General features: G+C 42.4%; 1 protein-coding gene across 1 annotated transcript in view; it reads left to right on the top strand.

Annotated features, from left to right (window-relative positions):
- LOC118811463 (anosmin-1) overlaps window positions 1-27,666 on the top strand; it is a 94,811-nt gene that overhangs the window by 30,310 nt on the left and 36,835 nt on the right. Inside the window, exons 3-4 of the mRNA XM_036575695.1 lie at window positions 16,840-16,902; window positions 18,611-18,833. Of these exons, the coding sequence (XP_036431588.1) occupies window positions 16,840-16,902; window positions 18,611-18,833 (286 nt within the window). The remainder of the gene's footprint in view (window positions 1-16,839; window positions 16,903-18,610; window positions 18,834-27,666) is intronic.

Consider the following 27,666-nt stretch of genomic DNA (forward strand, 5'->3'; position numbering starts at 1 on the left):
ATTCAACTAAAAAACAAATTCAGTGTGGAAGATTTTATTAAATCTATCCCAAACACTAAACCTAACCCTGTCCAAAACCTCAAGACAAAACCTACACCTACCAATAATCCTTATCAATGGTGTTGATAATCAACTGAACATCACCAGAAAGTTAGTTAATGATGTAAGTATCTGTAGAGCATCTATAGGGGACCATCCAAATAGGGTGTGGCCGAGATTATTTAAGAACTTGACACGGTTTGAGGAGGGTCCGATGATTTAGGCATGCAGTTAGCACTATGCTAATTGGTGGGGGATAAGCTTCCATTACTTGTTAGCTACATTAGCTTTGTAGCTCCAGATAAAACTAAAGGAGCAAACTTCAGACACCAAACACCTCTTGGCTGACTGCACTGGGAATAAAGGGGATAATCTATGTCAAAGTTTTGCCTTAAACTCTTGCAGAGTGAGACACCGAGCGACTCTCATGTGTTATGCTGATGGACCAAATTTAATGTTCTCCATCAGTGAAAAGAAAGAACTACTGCACATTACGCAGCAGAACCAACCCGTTCCATTCAACTCCGATTAGGCCTCTCCGTTCGCGGGAACAGAATGGCTCGACCTCGCTTTCTCTTTCATTCCCTTCCCAAGGTCTCCCTGCGCTCGCCAACAGAAAAGGCTTTTTCAGTCCAGCAGTGCTGTCTGTGGACGTGCTGTTTTAATTGCATTGAGGAAAGCCATGGTCAGGCGTCCCTTTCTGGCGCTGTCTTTTGACTGAGCCGGAGCTATTGAGGGAAGAATCCCTGTTGCAGAACAAACAGTAGAGTGCCTTTCAGCCACACTTACGTGTCTTGACCCTTTCAGAGTTCGAAGGGAAGGTGAAAGCGCTTGTCTGGGTAAAAGAACATGGGAACGGAGCCACTCTGCCGGCTCCCAAGCGGCTTAGAGCAGCCAATAAACGGCCCATGCTAGAATTGCTCTGCGGTCCTTCCACGGTGCTTTTTCAGTCTTAGAAGGTCCAGGGAAAATTCCGATGGTCTAAATGTAGCACTTGTTACAGTCTTCATTGTCAAGTGAGAAAGAACAAACACCACATCAGGAAGTATGTTCTGGGGGGGAGAGCAAATTCTTTCTTGGCCGCCAACGTTGAGCCGCGTGTCATCTCGATTCTCCACGGCTGCTGTGTGGTCATCGTTTTCCTCGGCTTAGCTGAGAGAAAGGCCAGACGCTGGAGGAGAAGGGAGGGTGTTGGTTTTATTGGAAGCCCAGGCTCTGGTAGTCGCATCTGCCAGGAAGCACTTCAAAGCCCCTTTTGGTGGACATTTGAGCAGCACCTCACCCAACACAAGTGTGAGTGAGACGGACGTTGAAAGAGCAGCAAACCGTGCTCAAAATTGAACATTACTGTTTAGCGTCACTTCTGTGAAGAGGTTAAGACTGATAAGCATCATCCAGAGATCTTTTCTCTTTGGGTCATTTCTCTGACTTTTTTATTCAGAGTACATATCAATGCTGTTTTACTAGATATAGTGATAGATTGCTCAACATACTCCTTTGTGGAACCCCACAGAGTTCCCATGTTGCCCTGATTTCAACTACAGTGCCCAATATATACCCCTTTATTTCAAATATAAGTTAACTACAGTGTCTATACCCCTGTGGAACCCCACATAGTTTTCCAAAGTTGTCCTGATTTCAAATAAACTCCAGTGTGCAGTATAAACCCCTGTGGAACCCCACATAGTTTTCCAAAGTTGTCCTGATTTCAAATAAACTCCAGTGTGCAGTATAAACCCCGGTGGAACAACACAGTTTTCCAAAGTTGCCCTCATTTCAAATAAACTGCAGTGCCCAGTATATACCCCGGTGGAACCCCACATAGTTTTCCAAAGTTGCCCTCATTTCAAATAAACTGCAGTGCCCAGTATAAACCCCTGTGGAACCCCACATAGTTTTTTTTTATTTGAACTGATTTTAGGTATAAAAATACTACAGTGCCCAGTATAAACCCCTGTGGCACTCCCACATAGTTTTCCAAAGTTGTGCTGATTTCCGATATAAATAAACTCCAATGGCAAATATATATCCCTATGGAACCCCACACAGTTTTCCTGGTTGTCCTGTAGTGATGCACCACAGAGACCTAATTTTGCTTTGATCATGAGAAGCAGAAAATACAACCAACTTCTACTACCGAACTTTGGAGGTGTGGAAAAACAGCCCGTGCAGATTTCTTAGAAAATAAGAGACTCTAAAGACTTATTGGTTCTCAAACTGGTCCTTAGGGACACCCAGACAGTCCAGATGTTGGCTCCAACCTAACTTATAACACGTAAGGAAAGAGCAAAAAGGTTCCTATGGGCCAGTTTGAGAACCACTGCACTAAATACTGAAAAATCTGATATATTTAGCTGCTGAGGCTGTTAAAACTTATGTTTTCTGCCTTTTTCCTGATTCTGAAAAATTAGTGACTTGTACTTAATGGCCATTTTGTCTGGAAGTTAAATGAAGGGTGGTCTCTGACTTTTGCACCGTACCATATACGTATGTGTGTGTTCTGGCCCCTGCTCCTCTCCGTTTGGTCTGTTCTGCTGTGGGTTCCCGCCACCCACCGTGGTGAGTAATGAGACAGGAGCCCCGTCCCTCCCCCTCCACACTATCACTGCTAACAGCCGTGTCCCCATCACGTCCTCTCCTGCTGGGCCCGACCAACCCACAGACAGAAGCCCCTACCACCCACCAACCCGCACACCCACCCACCCGCACATAAACACACTCAAACAGGTCATTGTGCATGCTTGAACCACCACATTGCAAACTCTCCGTTAGAAAGTGCGAGCTAGAGATCTCAGAGACGAGCCTTTAAATCCTTCCACGCCCAAAAATAACATCTCGCCGCCTGCACATCTGCAGCCGTGCTGAGACCGCCGCTTACGTATACAGCCGAACGCTGTTTTTAGCTCTTTTTGCATTTGGCTCTACTGCAGCTCGCCCAATAGGAACAGTTCCCCATTATTCACGCTCTAAATTAACAGCGATTAAGAAACAATCACGTTTTGATTTCTTAATCACCATCTGATGCCTTTCTGTGTCAGATAACGGCTGCTGTTTTAATTCCTTGGCTGGAGCGATGGCTGCGTTGTAATCAGAAAAGCTTGTAAAATCCTCTTTAAGTCGCTGCGGTGAAGAGACTCTGTCCTCGATCGAAGGCTGCAGGCTGCTCTGCCTCTTACGAGCTGGTTGATGGGGACTGTATTGGTCTGTGAAGAATATTTTAAGATTATTTAACTTATTTCTAGACTTTTTTTTAAGTACTTCGAGTCATTTTATTTAATGAACTTGTCTTGGTGTAGTAAATAAGTATCGTTTCTTAAAACAAGGAAAATTCAAGGCTCAGCGTTAGAAACATTAGCACATACTGTGGCTACCAAACAGCAAAAACATGGCTTTGCTGAATATAAAAACTAAACAACAAATCTATTTTGGCCAGTTTTCTTGATGTTTTATATTGTTGTGAGCTAATAACCATTCTGTGAACCTCCTGAAATTATTTTGGATGTCTGTTTTTGTTTTTTTGCGTAAGATTTTTCCATCATTGCACATCAAGCATTAATCTTCACCCTTTACCTTATATGTGAGCATTCTGTCCAATCATATTCAATCAGTTTTCAAAAGTGGATAAATAAACTATTTATGGATCAAGCCTGTAAATACTAGCGTACATTGATTAACAGTATAATGACAATACTTAGGCTACTAAGCTAAATGTTACTTGGACTGAAGGAGCATGATGGTCATCCCAGCCTCCTAATGCCCACCCATGGATTCAGGGTTGTCTCACTATGAGAAATATTGGATACAGTGACTAGATTTAAGATGTTTTCTTCTGCCAAGAAATCACTGTCTTCCTTTGCTGAATGGATTCGATTTTAATTCTCCCAGTACAGCGTCCAGTTCCTACTGTCCGGGTCAGGTTCTGCACCCAGTTGGGCGAATCCTTCCATCTATTTCAACTGTTAGGCTTTCTTTCAATGATTAATTGCGGATTAGTTCCAGACAACCACTGATTTTTTCTCCGGCGCTCATTAATTCGGGCACGCCAAGAATGCTCCAAGGAACGCTGTAGGTTATCGGCAGCCTCAGATTTATCTGGTCAGTATGTCAGGAGTGTCATAAGAAGCACTAAGACCTCATCTATCTCCAATCAGGCAGTCGTCCATTCATCTAAGACTAATCCGATGATAAGTCCCAGTCCAATCCTCAATCCCAGTCCAGGCCAGCGTCCTTCCCTGCTGATTAAACTCTCTTGGAAGCTATTAGACCCCAGCAAGCTGACGAGGAAGAACTCACGCCAGCTAAGGCTGACTGATAATCGCCTCAGCAGCTCACCATTGCCTCTCGACTCCTGTGGAAATATGCATTCAAACGTACAAAGACTCCAGCTGACACACCGGTGGTTAGTGCGCCTGCATGAAAGGGAGCGGCTCTCTATAGCAGGAGCTGCAGTCTGTGAAGCTGCAACCTCCAAAATAAAGAATATATTAATTAAATATCTTCAAAGCCTCAAACGTCTGTGTTTACACTAAGCCAAGTGCATGAAACTGGAAGTAAACCAACAGTTGCTCGGCGCTAACATGAAATCAGAAATGTTCACGCGCCGATTCACGCATGTTGAGTCTCGAGTCTTAAATATGCAAGTCTGATTCAAGTCTAGAGTCTCTGGGGTGCGAGTCTGAGTCAAGTCTCAAGTCTAGAGTCTCTGGGGTGCAAGTCTGAATCAAGTCTCAAGTCTAGAGTCTCTGGGGTGCGAGTCTGAATCAAGTCTCAAGTCTAGAGTCTCTGGGGTGCGAGTCTGAGTCAAGTCTCAAGTCTAGCGTCTCCGGAGTGCGAGTCTGAATCAAGTCTTAAGTCTAGAGTCTCCGGAGTGTGAGTCTGAATCAAGTCTCAAGTCTAGAGTCTCTGGGGTGCGAGTCCGAGTCAAGTCTCAAGTCTAGAGTCTCTGGGGTGCGAGTCTGAGTCGAGTCTAGAGTCTCTGGGGTGCGCGTCTGAATTAAATCTTGGGTCTCTGAGGTGCGAATCTAAGTCAAGTCTCTGGGGTGCAAGTCTGAATTAGTCTTGAGTTTTTGAGGTGCGAGTCTGAGTCAAGTCTAAAGTCTCTGAGGTGTGAGTCCAAGTTGAGTCTGGCGTCTCTGGGGTGTGAGTCTGAGTCAAATCTTGAGTCTCTGGTCTGCAAGTCTGAGTTGAGTCTCAAGGTGTGTGTCTGAGTTCAGTCTTAAATCTATGAGGTGTGAGTCAGAGTCAGGTCTTGAGTTTCTGAGGTGTGAGTCTGAGTCAGGTCTAAAGTCTCTGAGATGTGAGTCCGAGTTGAGTCTGGATTCTCTGCGGTGTGAGTCCGGGTTGAGTCTGGAGTCTCTGGGGTGTGAGTCAGAGTCAAGTCTTGAGTTTCTGATTTTCGAGTCTCAGTCGAGTCTTAAATCTCTGAGATGCGAGTATGAATCTCATGTCTCTGGGCTGCAAGTCTGAGTTGAGTCTCAAGTCTCTGAGGTACGAGTCTGAGTCGAGTTTTGAGTCTCTGGGGTGCGAGACCGAGTCTAGAGTCTTTACCAGAGGATTTTAGTTCAGTGTTTTTATCAGCTGCAGGCGCTACATTCTACAAAAACATACTCTGACTAAAAAGCTGTCAGGTTTAACGTGACTTTGAGAAACAGTCTTTGATTATAGGTAAAATGTTTTCCTCTTTCCTTTAAACACCACTGCGTCTTTGTTCTGTCCTTCAGACTTCAGAAGGCTTTTCTATAATGAAAGACTCGTATTGAACCTGATGCTGCTGTGAGCTGCTGGTGAACTTATGGTCGGAAATCAAAGGTTTCATTTATTTTACGAGTCATTTAACATGCGACTTGAGTCCCCATCTCTGCCTTAAATCTCTTAAACAGCTGAAGTGAGGTTGGCAAGAGCCAGCTAGAGCCAACAGTGAGGGATACAGCACACAAACTACGGTCAACCACCGATGTTTGCCAAGTTCCTGACGGTGTCCGACGGCCGACAGTCGGCTTGGTGTGTCAGGGCCATTCAGATCATCCACGTCTGTGTTCTTTTCAGATTAAACGCTTCTGCGAGACTTGAATGATAAATGGCTGAGCTTTTCCCAGTTGGTGGAAAAGCCTTTCTGTTTTTTTTAATCTGCCAGTGTGGCATGGCTGCGTATGTGATAAGAAGTAGAGGTAATTAGTTTCAGCAAGCAAAAGGCCAGGGAACCAGAAAGTGCTGAACATGCAGGAATGGAGACTCTAACAGTCTAACAGTGAGATTACACTCACTACACGTCTACCTTGTGCTTCCACTCTGCATGAGCTCCACCGCTCTCATTTCATTTCCAGTCAAAATGGCAATTAAGTACAAGTTATTCATTTTTCAGTGTCAGAAAAAAACAGAAAACGTATTTAATAGAAAATTACACAGAAGCCTCAACAATTAAATGTAGTTTTTTCAGTGTTCAGTGAGTCTCTCTTCACCTTTATTCCAGCTTCCATTCTTTTCAGGAGACTCACTTTCAGCTCCTCAAAGAATCTGCAGACACACCTCCAAAGTTCAGTCTTAGAAGCTGGTTGATCATTTTCTGAAGTAATCAAACACATTCAGTGGTGTTGAGGTCTGGACTCTGGGGCGGTCAGTCCATCGTTCAGCTTCTTTGTTTGATGTGTCCGTCTCCTTTTCTCAGTGAGGTTCTTCTTGATCAGCTACACATCCTTTCAGACCCACAGCGCTGAGTCGTCTTCTCACAGTGGAAGGATGGACAGAAACACCTGTGGATGTTTTCAGATCTGATCAGCTTGATTTTCTCCTCTCTCTCAGAGATGAAAGCTTTAAGTGCTGTTTATCTGATGGGGGCAGTTTTGGTGTCGACCAGCTCTTCCAGGTGGTTGTTAGGTGACACATTTTCTCTGTAGCTTCTAATCATTTTAGAAACTTCAGTTATTTTCCTTTGACTTTCTCCTTCCTTATGCAAGTGGGTTGTCTTTTATCCAACCTCCTCAAACGTATCTCCTGAAAAATGTATAACTTGTACTTAGTGGAAAGTAAATGAATGAAAGGTGGTCTGTAGCCTGTCATTGCTGGGTTGAGAGTGGTCCGCCACCCAAAAACATCTAGCCAGGTGCAGCTCTGTGGTAAGAAACTGTCCATTGATGAAGGCTAGAGGATGGCTGACACAAGCTGTACACTAACAGATGAGCTACAGTCTCTGATTGGAAGGTATCAGCGCTGCTGAAAGTCGTGTAGCTGGAGCTCCGTAGATGGAGTGGAGCTGCGGTTTGGGAAATCTGCCCAGAAAGCTTCTCTCAGCGCCGCTCTCTTTACCGGCGTCAATCACCGCACAGACACGGTGAGTGTTTCCATCAGCACCTCTGAAATATTTGTGGGGCCATTAGAGACGCTCTACATATACAGTAAATCAGACTGCGCCCCTGTGGAGCCCCTCAGGGGGGCCCACGTTTCCCAAAGTCTTTACTGACGCACAGCCCGGGCCTTATCACTCATCCGAGGCCTTTCTGACGGCTACATCCTGTCGAGCGCGAACCGCCGTGAAACTCAAACCGAGGCATGGAGGGACGGCGGGACGATATCGTGTTACGGCGGCTCCGAGCTTTATTAGCGTTTACTAGCGCTCACATTAGCATTACCTTTCAGGTTTTAGGGGCGACTGTGATAGCCGACATCAGGGCCCGTTTTCCGTAAGAGATACCCGCCGGAGAATGGCTGTTGTCGGAGCGCGACTCAAAGTGTCATGAAGTATTAACGCGAAGCCCTTATTCCGCTGGAGCGCAGACAAAAGCGCATTGCTGCCTCGCTCATAAATTAACCAGGCTCCTCCGATTGTGGGGCGCATGTATAATTCATGACACCCGCCTCCCTCCCTCTCTCCCTCCCTCTCTCTTTCTCCTTGCGGAGAGATGCCTCCCAGGCTTCTTTGTTGTCTGTTCCTCTGCCTGCATTGAGATCAATAATTAAAACGATACTCCAAGAATGTCTGTTTGATGCCACCTGCTAGGCTATCATTGCACCGTGCAGCAAACAGGTTGTCTGCTTGTGTGTTGCATTCGCTTCTGGAAGTAAAAGCTGGAACTGACTCTTATTGAAAGGCTTTGTCGTGAATGTTGTGCGTTTTTTCCGACAGAGTGATTCCGGCCAGTCGCCGTAGGTCTACTTAACTCTTTAGAACCTAAACGTAAAAGTGGCTGCCTGGACATATCGTTATATTTCAGATTTGTATCTATAACTTTCATGTCACTGCTGTCGGGACAAAACCTCGTATCTCCATTTTTGTCGTTTTTCAGTTTTTGACATGATCTGAAAGTGTGTGTTGTTCTTTACATCGTGTGTAAATTTCATGATGAATGGACCAAAAGAAACGGCCCAAAATGACTTGGAAAGACGTCTGGTTCCATTGACTTACATTAAGAGTAAAGTATATTTTTTTGTTTTCCTGTAAAGTTACCATTTTGGAGATAGACAGACAGACAGACGGCAGACAGCCAAAACAGACAGGACAAACATACAGACAGTAGGTGGACAGGACAGACAGTTGACAAGACAGAGCAGACAGACTGACAGAACCACCTACAGGTCTAAATACATTCATGCATATGGTTTATACGGTCGTGTGCAAAAGTTTGAACACCCCTGCCCAAATGGCCTGTTTTGTTGATTTTCTAAGTGAGAAATTTTTATTTTTAAATTCTTTTTATTGCCCACCGCAAACTGCACTTCGGCCCCCCGAGACGATCCGATCTAAACTCTCTCACCTGCCTTTTTTATTGTCTTTTCTGAAAAAGCCAGTCAGGCCGCTGACTTTGTGAGGCCGTAGGGTCCGTTATAAAACGCTTTGGTGTTCAGCACACCTGGAACACAGGAGGAGCGTTTCACTGCTGGATTCGGGCGAGTGCAGGGGATTCCGGCTCTAATTATCATCATCACCGCACGTTCTGCAGCGCAGCGCCTGCAGCAGCCGCACGGAAACGCCTCAAAACAAAAACACTGAAACGTTTCAGAACCGTCTGTCTTATTCTCCAGTTTTACTCCAGGTTCTCTCCTGGAGCAGGTTTCGTTTCTCTTATGACAGATGGAAACACGGTATGATTCAAAAGTTTGGAGTCAGAATATGGAGAATATGCCAGTAATGCTGTAGTAAGCTGTAGATTTAATTTGTAGGAAGCTGTAAAAAGGAAGATGTGGAGCTGTAGATGATCCTATAATAAAAGAAAAAGCTGAATAGGTTCGAGTTTATACTTTATAATAAAATTAATATCCAGAATTCCTCATATTGGAAAACCAGTGACCACTCACTGATCAAATAGTGATTCGCAGTGACAAGAAATTAGCATAAATATGTACAGTTTATTATTTATTTATACATTTACTCTTCATTTTTACCATATTATGTATTTTATCACGTGTTATAACTTCTCACTGTTTCCAGAATACTTTAAATAGTGAATAAACTAGTGGTTTATATTTTGGTGTGTAGTTTGTAATGTTTCACTCTACACAGTAAAAGTTATTACTAAAAAGAAATTATTATGACAAATAACTCCAAACTTTTCAGCAGTTAGTGTTAATAGTTTTGATGTTGAAGTTTCTATAAGAGTGAATCTCTTAAAATCTCAGGCTTATTACATAATAAGGCTTATTATTCAGTAACTACAGGGACTTCAATGCAAACTGGCTGAGCTGTTCTTAGGTTATAGAAGTGTGTAATAAACTTTGGGCCCTGGCTATTTATTTGAAGAGCAGTTAAAAATACATAAAATTCAAAAAATAGCAAGTTTTCTTACGAAATAAACCGTAAGCGGTGCTTTCTTATCTTATTTTCAATACTATGTAAGATTCCATTTGGTGTCATTTCAAGAGAAGAAAACAGAACAAAATAGTTGAATCAAAAGAAGCTAAATTATCAAGACAAAGCCAAGCAGATCTAATAATTAATTAAAATATATATTGATCAGCCTGAGAATCGTCCACCAACCCAAAACATCCAGCCAACAGCGTCCTGTGGGCAGCGTCCTGTGATCAATGATGAAGGACTAGAGGATGACCAACACAAACTGTGCAGCAGCAGATGAGCTATCGTCTCTGACTTTACACCTACAAGGTGGACTGACAAGGTAGGAGTGTCTAATAGAGTGGACAGTGAGTGGACACAGTGTTTAAAAACTCCAGCAGCACTGCTGTGTCTGATCCACTCAGACCAGTGCAACACACACTAACACACCACCACCACGTCAGTGTTACTGCAGTGCTGAGAATGATCCACCACCCAAATAGTACCTGCTCTGTGAGGGTCCATGGGGGTCCTGACCACTGACGAACAGGGTAAAAGGGGGCTAACAAAGTATCAGAGAAACAGATGGACTACAGTCTGTAACTGTAGAACTACAAAGTGCACCTATATGGTCAGTGGAGCTGATAAAGTGGACAGTGAGTGTAGGTGTCTAAGGTTTGAGATGCGCTCAAGATTTATTTTATATAGATTTTTATGAACATCATCCAAAACTACTTGACATATTGGATAGTATTCAATTGCATACTAGTTCTGAATCCCTGCACCTTCCCAAAGACTGGAAAAAGCTCCTTTACACAGTCGGAATATTTTCCTCCAGAGCCAATTTTCTCTTCATTTCACAGAAATTCTCAGCAGCTGTTGCAGTTCGTCTCTCTTTTGTAAGAGTTGCTGAGAGAACCTTTGTAATTAAACCTGACTGTGCCTGTTTGCTTTGCTTAGACATCCGTTGTCACCCTTTTCGGCTCGTCACTCACAGCACACCTATGCAGGCCTTTCAGAAGCCCCGCCCACTCACCTATTCTTCTCCTCGTCTTTTATCAGCCTGCGTTTTGGCATGTTACTCGAAACCCCCCGGAAAGCTGATAATTCAACAGAGCACTAAGAAACCTCCCCCAAAGTCTAGATAACTCAGTAGGGCTAAGGAATCCACTTCATAGTCCAGATAATACAGCAGAGCACTAAGGAGCCCAACCCAAACTCCAGATACGTAATCAGAGCACTATGAAACCATTGTCAGATTCCATGTAATTCAACAAAGCACTTAGAACCGTTCCCCAGTGTCCCGGTGATTCAGCAGAGCACTAAGTAACTTCCGCACATTCCAGGTAATTCAGCAAAGCACTTAGAACCCTCCCTCAAAGTCCAGATAATTTAGCAGAACGCTAAGGAACCCACCTTAAAGTGTAGATAATTCAGCATTTTGCTAAGGAACCGAACTCAAAGTGTATATAATTCAGCAGAACGCTAAGGAACCCACCCCAAAGTGTAGATAATTCAGTACTGTGCGAAGGAACCAACCTCAAAGTGTAGATAATTCAGTACTGTGCTAAGGAACCAACCTTAAAGTGTAGATAATTCAGCATTTTGCTAAGGAACCGAACTCAAAGTGTATATAATTCAGCAGAACGCTAAGGAACCCACCCCAAAGTGTAGATAATTCAGTACTGTGCGAAGGAACCAACCTTAAAGTGTAGATAATTCAGTACTGTGCTAAGGAACCCACCTTAAAGTCAAGATAATTCAACATAATGCTAAGGAACCCACATCAAAGTATAAATAATTCAGCAGATTGCTAAGGAACCGAACTCAAAGTGTATATAATTCAGCAGAACGCTAAGGAACCGACCCCAAAGTGTAGATAATTCAGTACTGTGCTAAGGAACCAACCTTAAAGTGTAGATAATTCAGCATTTTGCTAAGGAACCGACCCCAAAGCGCAGATAGTTCAGCAGTTTGCTAAAGCCCAGATAATTCAGTACAATGCCAAGGAAAGTGCTATGGAACCCAGGCTGAAGTCCAAAGAAATTAGCAGCGCACTAAGGAACCTATCCCAAGATAACTCAATGGAGTGCTAAGGAACCCATCCTGGAGTCCATATATTTTAGCAGAGCTCTAAGGAACGTACCCCCCCCCCCCAAAAAGTCAAGGGATGGGTACCACAATGGTACATTTCAGGAAGCTTCCCAGGGCTAAAACCTGCAGAGCTCTTTCCTCCGCTAGGTAGAGGAATGTGTTACTAGTTTAGCCGCAAGCTATCTGACTGAGAGAGCCGCTCTGATCCTGGGGCTTACGAGCGTGCGCTTGGTGATTTGTAAAGGGGGATTTGAGGCTTTAGTGTGTGTGTGTGTTAGTGTGTGTGTGCGTGTGTGAGGACTAGCGGCGGTTCCTGTAGCTACTCCACCAAAACAAGACGGCCTGTCAGCTCCTTTTCAAAGAACGCCCACCTGTGTTTGCTACTGTTCAGAACAAAGAGAGGAAAGACAGCCGAGTATTTCACATGAATTATTGCAGCCTGCAGCTGGAGTTCCTGCTTCAACAGCTCTTTAACAGCAGACCAACCCACTATACACTCCCCGTCCACTTTATTAGAAACACCAATCATGTGCTTCCTCTCACTGGCCACTTTATTAGAAACACCTACTTTGTGCTTCCTCTCACTGGCCGCTTTATTAGAAACACCTACCTTGTATTTCCACTTACCGGCCACTTTATTAGAAACACCTACCTTGTGCTTCCACTTACCGGCCACTTTATTAGAAACACCTACCTTGTGCTTCCACTTACCGGCCACTTTATTAGAAACACCTACCTTGTGCTTCCACTTACCGGCCACTTTATTAGAAACACCTACCTTGTGCTTCCACTTACCGGCTACTTTATTAGAAACACCTACCCTGTGCTTCCTTGCACTGGCCACTTTATTAGAAATACCTACCTTGTATTTCTCCTCAGTGGCCACTTTAATAGAAACGCCTACCTTGCGAATCCACTCACTGGCCATTTTATCTGAAACACCTACCTTTTGTGTCCACTCACTGGCTACTGTATTAGAAACACCTACCTTGTGCTTCCTCTGACTGGCCACTTTATTAGAAACACCTACCTTGTGTTTCCACTCACTGGCCACTTTATAAGAAACACCTACCTTGTGTTTCCACTCACTGGCCACTTTATTAGAAACACCTACCTTGTGCTTCCACTCACCGGCCACTTTAATAGAAACACCTACCTTGTGTTTCCACTCACTGGCCACTTTATCAGAAACACCTACCTTGTGTTTACGCTCACTGGCCACTTTATTAGAAACACCTACCTTGTGCTTCCACTCACCGGCCACTTTATTTGAAACACCTACTTTGTGCTTCCACTCACTGGCCACTTTACTGGAAACCCCTACGTTGTACTTCTTCTCAGTGGATGTCTAACACAAACTGGAAATGGTAGCTAGCCTGTTTTACAGTTTGAGAATTGTTCTACAAGTCAGAACCGAGTCTTACTAATAAAGGCTGAGCGGCTTATTACCAAGCCGCAGTTCGTCATTAGGCACCGGGAGGCCGGCGTGTGCGGGAGCGTGATTTCTGTCACGTTTACGTTTCCAACATGCGCTCACTCCATTAAAAAAGCAAATAAACATTTCACTGCGAACGGCAGAATAACGGCGGCGCTGCCTAATGAGCTAATTAAAAAGCCATAAACAAGTCCACTCCCTGACTCAGCCCTTCTCGTTTTCTTTCTCTTAATATCAGAGTTTTTATGTGCTCCATGTTTCCGGAGGGACTGCTGTGTGAAATATGTGTGTTTATTCAGCCACGCTAATCTTCAAAGATCACTTTAAGAAGATGAAAACCTGTTTGCAGCTGATTTATTCCTCTATGTGGTGCGTGTTAATAGTAAATTTCCCTTTTTCATCCTCTTATAACACATTTTAGACTTACAGAAGATACAGTCCTCTGGTCTTAGGATGCTAACTCAAGCTAACTGCTGACTCCTGTATGAACCGTCGCGTTATTGCCGTAACCGCACAGCGGAGACCCCTGTGTCTTTTCCAATAACGGCCTCGTGCTAATGTAGGCTGTGTTGTGGTGCCTCGGCATAGCTGAGCCATGACCGGATCGAGAGCTGAGTGCAGTTTGGAGCGGTTTTAGCATAGTCGGGGCTAGCATGGTTTGGGACGGGCCCAGCTAGCGCTTAGTGCTTTTACCCAAGTGCACTGTACAACTCTGTCTCTCTCTCATCTCTGTATCTATCTCTATTTCTCTCTATTTCTTTCTCCCTGACGGGACAGGCCGTGCCAGCGATGCTCCGATAGCCTGATGGAAAGCCTCTTTTGCTGCGGTAACGCTAGCAAGACTCTGTCCGACATGCTTGGACTTTCATGTTCTATTGCGTTGGGGCCTTGCTGAATTCGATTTGCTGTGGGCGAAGTCTGTATTCAGAGAGTTAGGGAGGAAGAGCGGGAGAGAAAAAGAGACATTAATGTCTGTTTTGTTGCATGTCCAGGCATGAACTCGAGCTAAACCAGTTCCACGTGTCAGAAGGAGATGCGCCGAATGTGGAGTAGTGGTGTAAAATGTTTGAATCCAAATCAAAAATAGATTTAGACTTTTCTTTGTCAAACAAAATAATAAAATAATAATTTGCTTAATGAAATAACGTCTCCAATTATAGCAAAAACAGAACAAAAGCGGAAAAATTGCCGTTTTCAGTGTAGAACGGATGCACAGTAGGGAACATCTCTGTATAAAATAATAATGAAGCTGAGAGCCGATCAGAGTTAATTATCTTCAGCGAAGCTCGTTCTGCTCGTTAGTTTGTGCTGATGATGAACGTGATTCATTCACGTGACGTTACTGAGTAGGATGACCTCATGAGGGTCATTTCAGGACGCCGGTTTGTCACATTAATGACAGATTTGAGTCACTTAACTAAACGAGTGTGAACCATCGTGTCAGAGAGATTGGATTTGATTAAAAAATCTGATTTGAGAAACGAGGCTTATAATGTTAATGTAGCTTTAATGACTGTTTTAGCTGTAAATTAAAGAAATGAAGGATCTCTGAGTTTTGCACAGTACTGTATATTGTATGTGTGTGTTATCAGCAGTGTTCAGTTTCCACCAGCATGTTGTTTGGCAGTAACAGAACATCTCTTTCGAGGTCCTGTTGTGACTTAATGCGTTTGGGATCCATCTACCGCATGGTTCCCCTACTGCATCCCAGCCAAATGAGACCCAGACAGCAGGGACTCATCTGTTCCATGAGCTGCTGTGTCTGCTGGTTCTCTAACTGTTTGTTTGGGTTGAGTGTTTGAAGTGTAATGGGTTTATGATGGGTAATCAGCGTGCCATGGAACCGCCTGCGTGAGGTTTGTGCAAGGGACGTCCAGGCCGAATGTTAGAAGCATGGACTTTGTCTATCATGATGGAATTGTGATTCCTGATGGAGTCTTTAAGTCTGAGTGAAGCACGAATGCTTGAATGCACGTCATACTTTATTGATCCGACACGGGAAATTGGTCATTCTGCTGCCAAACTATGCCCAGTCTGGGAGCAGCACAGCAACAACAGGGGCAGGGGCTTTAAACCCACAACCTTCTGGCTGCTGGCTCACTTCTCCTACAACTAGTCCAGGCAACGCAAATATCAAGAAGAGCTATTTTGTCCTTTCAACAAAAATCAAACCACCTTGGGAGCCTCATGTCTATTTTACCATCTTGGCTGTAAATATGTCTCAGTATGTGCTGATGTACTAGTATAGGCTAAAAAATGCAATCTAAACAACAAACTCAGACTTACTTTTGCTCTGCTTTAATCTTTAGCTCAGCTATAGCTGCTTTTCTCGCATCTCCAGCAGGAAACTTTTCCGCAAAAGTGGATCAGTTTCTTGTAAAATGTCTCTCAATGTTCGACTTTTTACGAGGCTGAAAGTCGCTTCTCATTCCAATTTTCCTGTTCCACTATAAATGGTGCCAGAATGTTACTGCTGCACCATTTAAGGTGGAACGGGACAGTTCAAAGGAGAAGCTGGCGAATGAGAAACTGACTTCAGTTTTGTGACTTTTTAGTGTTTGTCAGTTTCTGGTTGCAGATTAAACGTATCAGGAAACCAGCTGGAGTGATTATAAACACAAATCAGTCGATTCGTCTCCAAATTATCAATGTTCATCTTAAATCTCTCTCTTTGCCGTTTCGTTAGCTACTAGCTAGGCGAGACTGTTGTCTGTGTTGCTATGGTGACCAGCAGTCTGCGCTGATCTTCAGGGTTAAAGGGTGAATTAGCAGTTCTACATTAACTCCAGAGTTTAAGACCATTTATTGTTAAACTGTGTTGAACGATCAGCAGAGCTTTATTTTACTGTAAAGGAGGATTATTTTATTTTCTGTTTTATTTTCAATCATTGCTTTGGTTTTTATTTACATTTTGCGTTTACATGCACTCAATAATTCGATCATAATCGGATTTCTGCAGTTATCTGATTATTCAAATGGTCACGTAAACACCATAGTCCGATCTAGAAATCCGATTAAGAAATCTGATAAAGAGCCTGGATTTTAGCGCAGTAATCAGATTTCTCAGTGCATGTAAACTCTTACTCTGATTTCTATTGGATTTCTCAGTCTAAGAAATCAGACGGTGGATGTCGCGAGACGCAGCAAAACACTGTTGGAGCGGCGCTGAAACCAAACACAAAATAAAGGATTTAACTATTCTTCATCTTCTAGATGATGTTTGTTCATAGTTTCAGGTAAAGTGGCGCGATGTTTAAAAAAGCTGCTGTATGAAGCTTGATGTATTTGCGTCACGTCTTCTGTGAGTTTATTGGCTGGTTGTAAAGCAGAAATCTGATTACTGTCTGACTCCTGTAGACCTGGAGGTTCCCCATTATCTGATTACTCAAGAGCATGTAAACATGTTGATCGGATTACTGACTAAATCTGATTTTAGCTGTTATCGGATTATTAAGTGCATGTAAACACACTCAATGTAATAAATGTCTACCATCTTCTCTTTCTCCAGTGTCTGGAACCCTGCAAGGCATCATGGGACCTGAAGGAGAACCAGTGTCAAGACCTGTGTGAGGTACGTCTGCCCAATGTCCCAGCACAGAAAACTTCACGCACTGAGGTGCATCTCAGTGTTACTTGCAGAGACGGGATCATGAGCAAAAATATTGGCACCCTTGCAGTTTTTCCAGATGCTGCACCGGTTCTTCCAGAAATTTGTTGAAATTAAAATGTGTTGTTATTCGCATTTGTATTCCCTTGGTTTGCAATTAGAACAACACAAAAAGCAGAAAAAGCTGACCTTATTACACACAGAACTCTGAAAATGGACTGGAGGATATTGTTGGCACCCTTTGCGAAGTCATAACAGATTGGAGTTTCAGGCAGGTAAACTTCCTTTAATTTCTAAGTGAACAATTTCACAGAGAAATTTGAGTCAACCTTTGAGTTGTGTACCACGTGAGCATGGAGAAACTGAAGAAGAGGACAGGATTGTCTGGGGACTGAAAAACAAAATGGTAGGAAAGCATGACCCTGTCCGTCTCCAGCTAACCTGTAGCTAACCTCTGTGGATGCGGACAGAAGAGGGAAAGTCGATAAAAGATTGTATGGATGGTGCAGAAAGATCCTCGATCGTCTTCCAAACAAGTTCAAGCTGAGTGTCGGAGGCCCAGGAGGAGCCCACTGCTGACACAGAGGCATAAAAAAGCCAGCCTGGAATTTGCGAAAACTGGCTACCGTATGAAGCCAAAATCCTTCTGGGAGAATGTCCTGTGGACAGATGAGACCAAAATAGACCTTACTGGTGAAGCACAGCATTGTTCTGTTTACAGAAAAGAAAACGAGGCCTTTAAAGAAAAGAGCACATGGAGGAGGTTCACAGATGTTTCGGGTTGCTTTGCTACTTCTGGAATGTGTGCATGGCATCATGAAGCACCACCAAGAACTATGAAGCAGAGCATAGTTGGACTGCATAGTAGCGCGGGACTGCTCTGAAGTGGCCACCAATGAGTCCAGATCTCAATCTCATAGAACACCTGTGGAGAGATCTCAGAGCAGCACTCCTCGTTTATTAGGGATCTGGGGCAGATTGCAAAAGAAAAGCGGTCCAAAATTCCAGAGAGGTGCAAGAAAGTTGTTCATGGCCATAGAAAGTGCTCCACTTCAGTTATTCTTTCCAAAGGGTGTGCTTTGGTGTGAAATGGCTCAGATGTCTTTACAGTGGTGGTGATAGGAACCAGGGGTCGCCATGACTACAACACAGAAATTTAGACATTTTATTTACTATCCAGAACCACCAGTGAACCTACACGAGTCTTCTGAGTTTATATGGAATGTTGATGATGGAAAATAGTGGAAAATCTGAAATAATATGTTTTCTCTGGGGACTATTCTGCCTCACAGTGTCTCAGTCATCAGGCAGTGAATTCATAACCATTTCATGTAGTAACTTTCTGTGAGGGAGCTTTTAGAGGTGGACGTCTGGTTCCTATCACCACCACTGTGAACGATTCTGACTCTGTAACTTTAGAAAAATTGGTGGAGTTCCCCTTTAGCAATGTCAATTACTTTATAAAAAATTATACATGTTTTGATTACTAGCATAAGCTGCTCATGAACATTAAACTATATTGGTTTATTAAGATGTTATTCAATGTTTATACCAGCCTTCAAATAAAGCTCTACCTAATGTGCTGTCCAAAATGTAATACCCCCCCCCCAAACAAGCCTCACTGACCCCACCCCCTGATTATTCCTCTCTCTCTCTCTCTCTTTCTGTCCAGACTCTGTTTCCGAAGAAACATTACGAGTGCCTGACGAGTTGTGAGTTTTTGCGCAGTGTGGAGGCGGTGAAGCAGGGCGACTGTCCGGCTCCAGACCGGGCCAGCGGATTTGCCGCTGCTTGTGTGGAGAGCTGCGAGGAGGACGCAGAATGCCCCACCCACAGGAAGTGCTGCCCTAATGGCTGTGGACACACCTGCCAGGTGCCCAGGAACCTCTATAAAGGTATGTACATGCCCTGTATGACAATACATATATCACAATACAGTGCTTTCATAAAGTCTTACTGCCACTTAAGGCCTAATATAGTGAAATGGAAGGACCTAGAAGCAACAATAGCTCAGCCATGAAGCGGTAGGCAGTGCAAACTCACAGAGCACAGAAATTGTGCATCAGGAGCTTCATGAAATGTGTTTCCATGGCTGAACAGCTGCACACAAGCCTAAGATCACTATGCGCAATGCCAAGAGTCGGCTGGAGTGGTGTAAAGCGCCGCCACTGGACTCTGGAGCAGTGGAACCGTGTTCTCTGGAGTGATGGATCAGCTTCTCTATCTGTCAGTCTGATGATGAATCTGGGTTTGGTGGATGTCAGGAGAACGTTACCTACCGGAATCCACAGAGCCAACAGTAGAGTTTGGTGGAGGAGGGATGATGGGCGGGGCTGTTTATCAGGGTTTGGGCCCCTCAGTTCCAGTGAAGGGTGATGTTGATGCTGCAGCACAAAGACATTTTACACAGTTATCTGCTTCCAGCTTTGTGTCAGCAGTTTGGGGAAGAGCCTTTCCTGTTCCAGCATGACTGAGACCCTGAGCACAAAGCAGCTCCATAAAGACATGGTTTGATGAATTTGGTGTGGAGGAACTCCAGTGGCCTGCACAGAGCCCTGACCTCAACCCTACTGAACACCTTTGGGATGAAATACATAGATATATAGTATGATATAACTATAGATATATAGTTATACTATATGCAGAAGTGGCCAAATTCCATGTTTTGCTGATTTTGTGAAAATACACATCCCCTACAATGAACACACTTACTGTTTATTTGCTGAGTTTAACATATTGGGGGGAAAAAAATAAATTATGGCACATTTTATATGTTTTTTTCCAGTATATTAAACTCAGCAAAATAAATAGAGACATTGCTCACTAAACTGTGTTCTCTGTAGAGGATGTGACTGATGGCTCATTTCACCTACAAATTCAACAAATCGTGTGTAATTTGACCAGATCTAAACCTTTTTTATGCAAGACAGGATAAAATTTGTGAGCTAACGAGACTGATGACTCAGACTGGACCTCTGAGCGGATATAAAGTTGCCCCGTTGTTAGCGGAGGCCAAAAAGTCTCGTTTTGTAGCCAGCTGGTCTCCACACTGAATACACCTCGAATTTTTTATATAATTGTCTGTCAGTGTTGTGTTGAGTGAGCGACAGTTTCCTGCTGTGCGAGTTTGAGCTGCAGACTGATCTTCAGCTCTCTGACTGCCTTTGGCATCGCCGCATGTGCCACTGTGAACCGTTATTACACTGAAAACATTTAGCTTGGCTGATGGTGCAGCAGGAAAGTGTAGCCCTTTGTTTTTACACTAATAGTCTGCGTTTGTGTTTTCGACGCCTGCTGCGTGTGTTTTTGTTAGCTTTGTTAATTTCTTATCTCTCACACTACTGTTTGTGTGGGCCGCATTCGAGCGTCCGGCTTCGCTGAGAAAGCGTTTTTAACCCTCATGAATTATGCATGAATTATTACTTACACATGATAAATGTTTTAATGTGTTATTTAAAATTGCTTAAATGATGGAAAACTTAAAATATATATATATATATATATATATATATTTTTTTTTAAATCGTAACATAGCACCATAAAATCTAAAAAAAAACACCATAAAATCAGATTTTTCTCTAAAATCATCCTTTTCCTGAAAACAAGACCAAACAAATCCAACTTATACTTAATGAAACGTACGACTCAAAATTTACAAATATTGTAAATTAATACAATTTCAATTGGTGTTTGGAATATATGGTAATAACAACATCATAATAAGAATTCCTGATCATGTGATATCATACAATAGTTGTCCTTTCAAAGTAAAAGACCCCTTTTCCACATCTACATAGGTAAACACAGAATTTATATGACTGCTTTTTAGTAAAATTGAGATAAACTAATTGTGGCCATATGGCAACACCATGAAATAGAGGGTTAAAACTTCCTTTTTGGGTAACTCAGTTGATGCCCTTAAGGTTAGAATCAGCGCAAGAATCTCAAAGATTGTACTTTGATGGTACTGATTTCTTCAGTGTTCCACATTATTGCAGAATATTTTAAAATGATTAAAATTAAATCCTTACATGTACATTTATATTGTATTTTATTTATAGGTTTGTGTATGCTACGCTAGCAGCTCTGTTCGCGTACTCAACAGCATAACGTTTGCGTATTTGTAGGAGTAAAAACTGCTTGTGTCTGCTTGTGACCGGGTCAGGCCTGGAAAACATTTTTTGTTTCGCTTGTTTTTATGTCGAACTGTAAAATGTTTGCGATTTCATGCCAACCAGCATATTTATCGCTATGAACATATGTTGTGTTAGCCTCTCTTTAAAACTGGCCATTGTCATGATTGTTGTCATGGTTTGTTCAGTCCGCTGCTGACGTCAGGTCACATCGTGGTATACTGCCCCCTAGCAGGTATGCGGGTATTGCATCTTGTGGAAGCGTCGTGTTCATTTCTGAGGACCTGCACTACCACCAGTCTAAATGAGCGCAGGGTATCTTGTGCATTTTTATTGGCACCATTAAGGTCTGTGATAACAGGGCAGATTGAATTGCCTTTAGCGAGCTCAAAATAAACTATATCACTAACTATTAGCTTGAAAATACTTTAAATGTGATTGTAATTCTAACTCCGAGTGTTGTCTCCCGGGGCTTTATTACTATATATTAATATTACTTTATTACTACATATTAATATTACAGGACTTTATTTATTTCTCTTATTCTCTAAGAGCTTTTCAAAACACAAATGCTTGCAATTGGCTGTAAGTTGCTATTTACATTACTTTTATTTTGCAGTTTGCAGTAGTGATTTTTTTGTAGTTTTGCTACTGTTTGCCAAGTGGAGGTTACAGTAGTGCTGTTTTTGCCAAGGGCCCATTGGCAAAGATTCGGCTTTGACACAGCTTTTTATAAATATTGCATATTGCGCTGTATTATTCCTGTATTGCACTGCCACTTGTTTATACACCCAGGCATATTGCACAACTATTAACATATGTTATTGTTTACAGTGTTTACAGTGTCACTCGGTTCATTCACTGGATGTGACATGCACCACTGCATTATAATCTGCATAATATTTATGCGATTTTACTAACTTATTTTTGTACAGCACATCATATTTTATGGTTGTTTTAGTATATTTTGTTATATATCTTTACTTCTTCTATTTATGGATCTGTATAACAGCGCATGGCAATACTTTTGCTATCTATCTATCTATCTGTCTGTCTGTCTGTCTATCTATCTATCTATGTATCTGCCTGTCTATCTATCTATCTGTCTGTCTGTCGTCTGTCTGTCTGTCTGTCTGTCTATCTATCTATCTATCTATCTATCTGTCTGTCTGTCTGTCTATCTATCTAACTATATCTGTCTGTCTGTCTGTCTGTCTATCTATCTATGTATCTATCTGTCTGTCTGTCTGTCTATCTATCTAACTATATCTGTCTGTCTGTCTATCTATCTATTCATCTATCTGTCGGTTGTCTGTCTGTCTATCTGTCTGTCTATCTATCTGTCTGTCTGTCTGTCTGTCTGTCTATCTATCTATCTATCTGTCTGTCTGTCTGTCTATCTATCTAACTATATCTGTCTGTCTGTCTATCTATCTATTCATCTATCTGTCGGTTGTCTGTCTGTCTATCTGTCTATCTATCTATCTGTCTGTCTGTCTATCTATCTGTCTGTCTGTCTATCTATCTATCTATCTATATCTATCTGTCTGTCTATCTATCTATCTGTCTGTCTGTCTATCTATCTGTCTGTCTGTCTATCTATCTATCTATCTATATCTATCTGTCTGTCTATCTATCTATCTGTCTGTCTGTCCGTCTGTCTGTCCATCTATCTATTTATCTATCTGTCTGTCTGTCTGTCTGTCTGTCTGTCTGTCTGTCTGTCTGTCCAGCTAGGTCCAGACACAATAAATATATCGCTGCTGTCGGAAGAAAACCTTGTGTCTCCATTTATGTTGTTTCTTAGTTTTTGACAGAATTTGAAAATGCCTGTTACGCTTTACTTTGTACGTCAATTTCATGATGAATGGACCAAAAGAAACGGCCCAAAATGACTTGGAAAGACTTCTGGTTCCATTGACTTACAGTAAAAGTAAAGTATGTTTTTTCCTTCTCCTGTAAAGTAGCATTTTGGAGATATGGGGTTTTCCTCCGAAAACAGTGATATATTTCTCTAATAAACTTTGTACATCGTCCACTGAGTGGAAAAGACCTCATGTAGATGATGACGGTCCTCATCACAATCCAGCTCTGGACCGGTTAGTTTTAGCTCAGTAGCTCATCTGAAGAGGCAGCTTCCGTTACTCATCTAATAAGAAAACCATCCCATTTCCCTACTTTATTATTGGATCATAAAACTTTTCAGATTTTAACCACCAGTGTTATCAAAGTAAGCTTACAGCCAAGTCAAGTGACTCGAATATGAAGGTTAGTCTCTAGTAGATTGATGCTCCTTTCATCCACATTGAAAGGCCATGGGGTTCAGATGATTCCCACGTAGTAACACAGATGGCATTGCTTCTACATGTGGAACAGGCTAGAACTTTGCTTCACCCTTTGCGCTCTTTATTATGTGGAATGCCTGTTCAGGGATGGCTCGTTATTGCTGTCAGATTTGCTGCTTTCTCCCTCATTTGCAGGTAGGTCATAAAGGCCTTGATTGGATTCCAGGCCCGGCCGCCGTTCGCTGGAGAGCGCCCGTTATTAGCTCATTGTGGGGAGAGTGTAATTGTTTCTACGTGTGCCTCGCTCTTCGGGGGGGAGGATGGTCCAGGTTGCTGGAAACCATTAACCTCGCTGTGAGTCGGGGGCCAAATTGAGCGTTGCGTCGCTGGCGTTCCAGATCGCTGTCAGATGTTCCTGCAGGTGGGGAACCACAGTCTTGGTTAAGCCCTGTGCGTGTGTCCCTGACCGCAGGCCGAGACACAGCCGAGTGCTTTGTGCTCTCCGTATCGACCCAATCCGCCAGACCCTCGGCCTTCACGCTGAGGGCCATATGTGCTCTGGGTTTCAGGCACGAATATGACGCATTCTGCCTGAAAAAAGGAAAAGGCTGCAGTTACAGTGAGGGGAAAGACGTGTTTTCAGACAAGTTCATTTTTCTTGTTTAATTTATTTCCAATCTGCTAAATTTACACACATGAGGTCTTTTGCCTTTGCACTTATAAATATGAGGAAAACAGAATGGACTTGTTGGCATTTACAGCTTTGACAATTAAATCAGTAAGAATTAAATAGGTTTTTGCAGGTTTGTGGTTCAATTTTGTGTCAGTTTCTCTAGATTATGGGGGTCCCTCTGATGGACTCGCAGTTTTAACATCCTCCATAAATTTTCAAAGGCATTCAAATCAGGAGACTGTCCAGGCCGGGGCTCGGCATCCCTAGTCACGGTCACATGAACTCATTTTCACATGTAATCGTTTTTGTGTCACATTTCTAACATATAAAGTGTGCAATAAACACTTGTTTACTCACACGTGAAGCACAAAGGTAAAAGACATTGTGTGTGAATATAAAGTACATATGCACTGTAAGTGGCTAATACCCCCCCCCCACACACACTCCACTTAATTTTATAAGCTGAAAGCTACATGCTGATGAAGATCTTGTAAGACTCTTTAAATTAACATATAATATATAATTTAGTAATACAACAATCGGTTGGGAAATTGTTCAAATATTGATTTTTGGTCATCCAGCACTATTTGGACCACACCAAAAAATGATATTTAAATCTAGTCAGTATTTCCCATTTTGAGACATTTAAGTTACAAAGGTTTTTACTTATTTATCTAGTGAAATGATTTTATTCCGTTGGCAGACAGTGGTGCATGTTTAAACGCATTATTTCTTAAACAATACAATTTTGTGATTAAAGTAAAGGTCCTGCTTTAGCAGAAGGTTTCAGGATTAGCTAAATCAGGATAACTTTTAAGGCAGTGCCTAAACAGTTTAGCTCTGTCTCGTTGTAATAGCTACTCTTTGTATACAAGCCCTGCAGTAAGAGTTATTGCTAATCCATAGCACTTCTAGCGTGCTAGCTGGATAACTGTTGCTCTGTTGAATCATAAAACTACAAACATTAACGTAGCTTAGAGTTATTCACTGAACCAAGTGTAGAATTCTTTATTTAGTGCTAATGTTAAGCACTAAGGGTGTTTGGAAAAAATATTACGTTAGCTTATGAACTGTAGGCACAGTAGCTGTCTAGACTAGCCTTCAGAAAGCGTTTTAGCACAAAGGAACTGTGTCAGGTTTGGTGTCTCTTTAAATGGGTTCCATCTCTCCAATTTTGGCTGGCAAATGTCAACCAATTTGTAAGCTCACTGTGATTCCTCAGCCCTCAGAAAGTGTATTTAGGACTCTGTATCAGTGCTTTTGTGGCTAATTTGCTTAAGCTTTATTTCTCAAAACAAGCAAAATGATCTGCAAATGGAAAAAGATTTCACTCATTTTACTTGAACGTGTCTAGAAACAGGTTAAATTAGCTTATAGTATTGCTTAAAATTAGGAATATTAGATATATTGATTAGATTTAAGATGCCAAGATGTCATATTTGGGTCATTCTACAGAAACGTCCACTTTTCTATCTGTCCATAGGAGTCACTGGTGTTACTGATCCTCATCGGTGTTACACATAATAAAGGAACACCAGAGACATTTTTAATGAACAATGCATTTTATAAAATAACTGCTACAGAGCATCAAACCACATGTTGTCAACCATGGAATATCCACTAAAATATGGAATTTAATCCATTTGTATTCTTTTTTTTTTTCCCATTTGCCTCAGAATAAAGTCGGTCACACCAGTGACTTCAGCTAAAAGCTTCATATGAAATCATGAGCTAAATGAGAAAATCTCTGATAACTGAAAGACACAGTGGACTCACCATGTGCTTTTCCTCATAGATCCTCAGAAAACAGGTAAAAGGAAGTTGAGTGACGTCATCAGTGTGACTTTTATTTCAAAATAAGAGATTTTTTGTTAGGCAGTAACACCAGTGACACAATTCCTGGGGACCATGACTTTTATTATATTTGATAATATTTATTTGTCATTTGTTTTCGTTATGTCACTTAATTCATATATTCCATAGTCATGTATAGATTATTGCAGTTAAAATTGCAGAAAAATTTGTTTTTTACTTCAAAATTTGGCCTCAGCCTTCACACATGACTGTGGGGACGAGCTCTTCTGTGGTGCTTGGAAATTCTAGATAATTGATTTAAGAACCAATTTTGCTAAATTGAGGCTCAAGAAAGTGATAACTTCTTCAAGATAACTTCTTGTTTTATTGTAAAATAAAAATTAATTGTAACCCTAAGATGTTTTTGAAGTGTAATATATCTGTAAACGCTAGGGACACAAACATTTCTGTAGAATGACCCATTTAGCAGTTACATTACAACGGAAAACTACAGAACACACATTCTTTAACCCCTTAAATGGTCAGGCCCAAACTTATTACACACTTCTATAACCTAAGAATAGCTCAGTCAGTTTGCACCGAAGTCCCTGTAGTTACTGAATAATAAGCCTTAGTGTGTAATAAGCCTGAGATTTTAAGGGGTTAACATGGGCTCACATGTTCGCTGGGACTCTTCAGCTTTAATGTTTCACGGTAACCGCTGTGTCGAAAGTGGTGAGATCATTTCTGTAGAAGCATGAGCTGTGAAACCTGTGGTCTCTGAGCAGGTTTCAGCCGTTTTCAGCAGCGTCCCGTTCACTTACGTCTGTTGGGAGAGACGAGAGAAAAGAAAAGAACCAAATGTTTGGACGGAGGAGTCAAAGTTGCTAGCCAGGGTTTCAAAAACTGAAAGGTATATCTCAGCAGAAGAGGCGTTAATACCACAGGATACGGAATTCACCCAGCAACGGACATAGACGTGGTTGCGTCTGTCCTCAACGCGTTAATATTGTTAGTGAGCTAACTTGTGGCGGGATTAGCGAAGGTCATGATCCACAGGACTGAACCTCACAGCTGAAAATAGAAGCTTCCCTCACTGAAGGATGAAGAAGGCAGTTAAAAGAGTCAGCCACACCAGCGGTAAGAGGCGTGTGGCCTTTGGAGGGAACACTACGCTAGTGTGGTTCTTGGAAGACAGTTAGCGAACTCTGCGGCTCGCTTTGGACAACGACTGGAGACACCAATTACGACTGGAAGCCGGTTCTCTGTGTGAAGCTGTGTGTGAGTACACGTTGTCATGAAGGAGACGTTCCAGCAGCGGTTGGAGCAGGAATGCTGCGGGATTGTTGTAGTTACCCACATTTTGCTTGGAGGAGGTGTTACGCACATGTGCTAGCTGAGAAACCGCAGCACAATACCGCACAGCTGTTCTCCAGAGAGGTTCTAACCCCCCTTTTAGTGCTGCTGAGGGATCAGGGATCACTCCATCTGGCTGCGAGCTCCACTCTGAGCTTATCTGTCTCAGAACCAAACATCCATTAAAGCAGTAGTTCAGGTTTCCCCCTTATGTAGCCCATTAGCCAAGTCTTGTTTGATGCCTGAAGTTTGCTTAGCACTGAAGGTACAAGGCTAATGTTTTGGAAACATATATATATATATATATATATATATATATATATATATATATATATATATATATATATATATATATATATAGACATGCTAAAATTGCCCCTAAGTGTGAGTGTGTGTGTGAATGTGTATGTCTGTCTGTTTGCCCTGTGATGGACTGGCGACCTGTCCAGGGTGTATCCTGCCTTCCGCCCAATGACAGCTGGGATAG

This window comes from Colossoma macropomum, unplaced genomic scaffold (genome assembly GCF_904425465.1).
Source record: "Colossoma macropomum unplaced genomic scaffold, Colossoma_macropomum, whole genome shotgun sequence".
Classification (NCBI taxonomy): domain Eukaryota; kingdom Metazoa; phylum Chordata; class Actinopteri; order Characiformes; family Serrasalmidae; genus Colossoma; species Colossoma macropomum.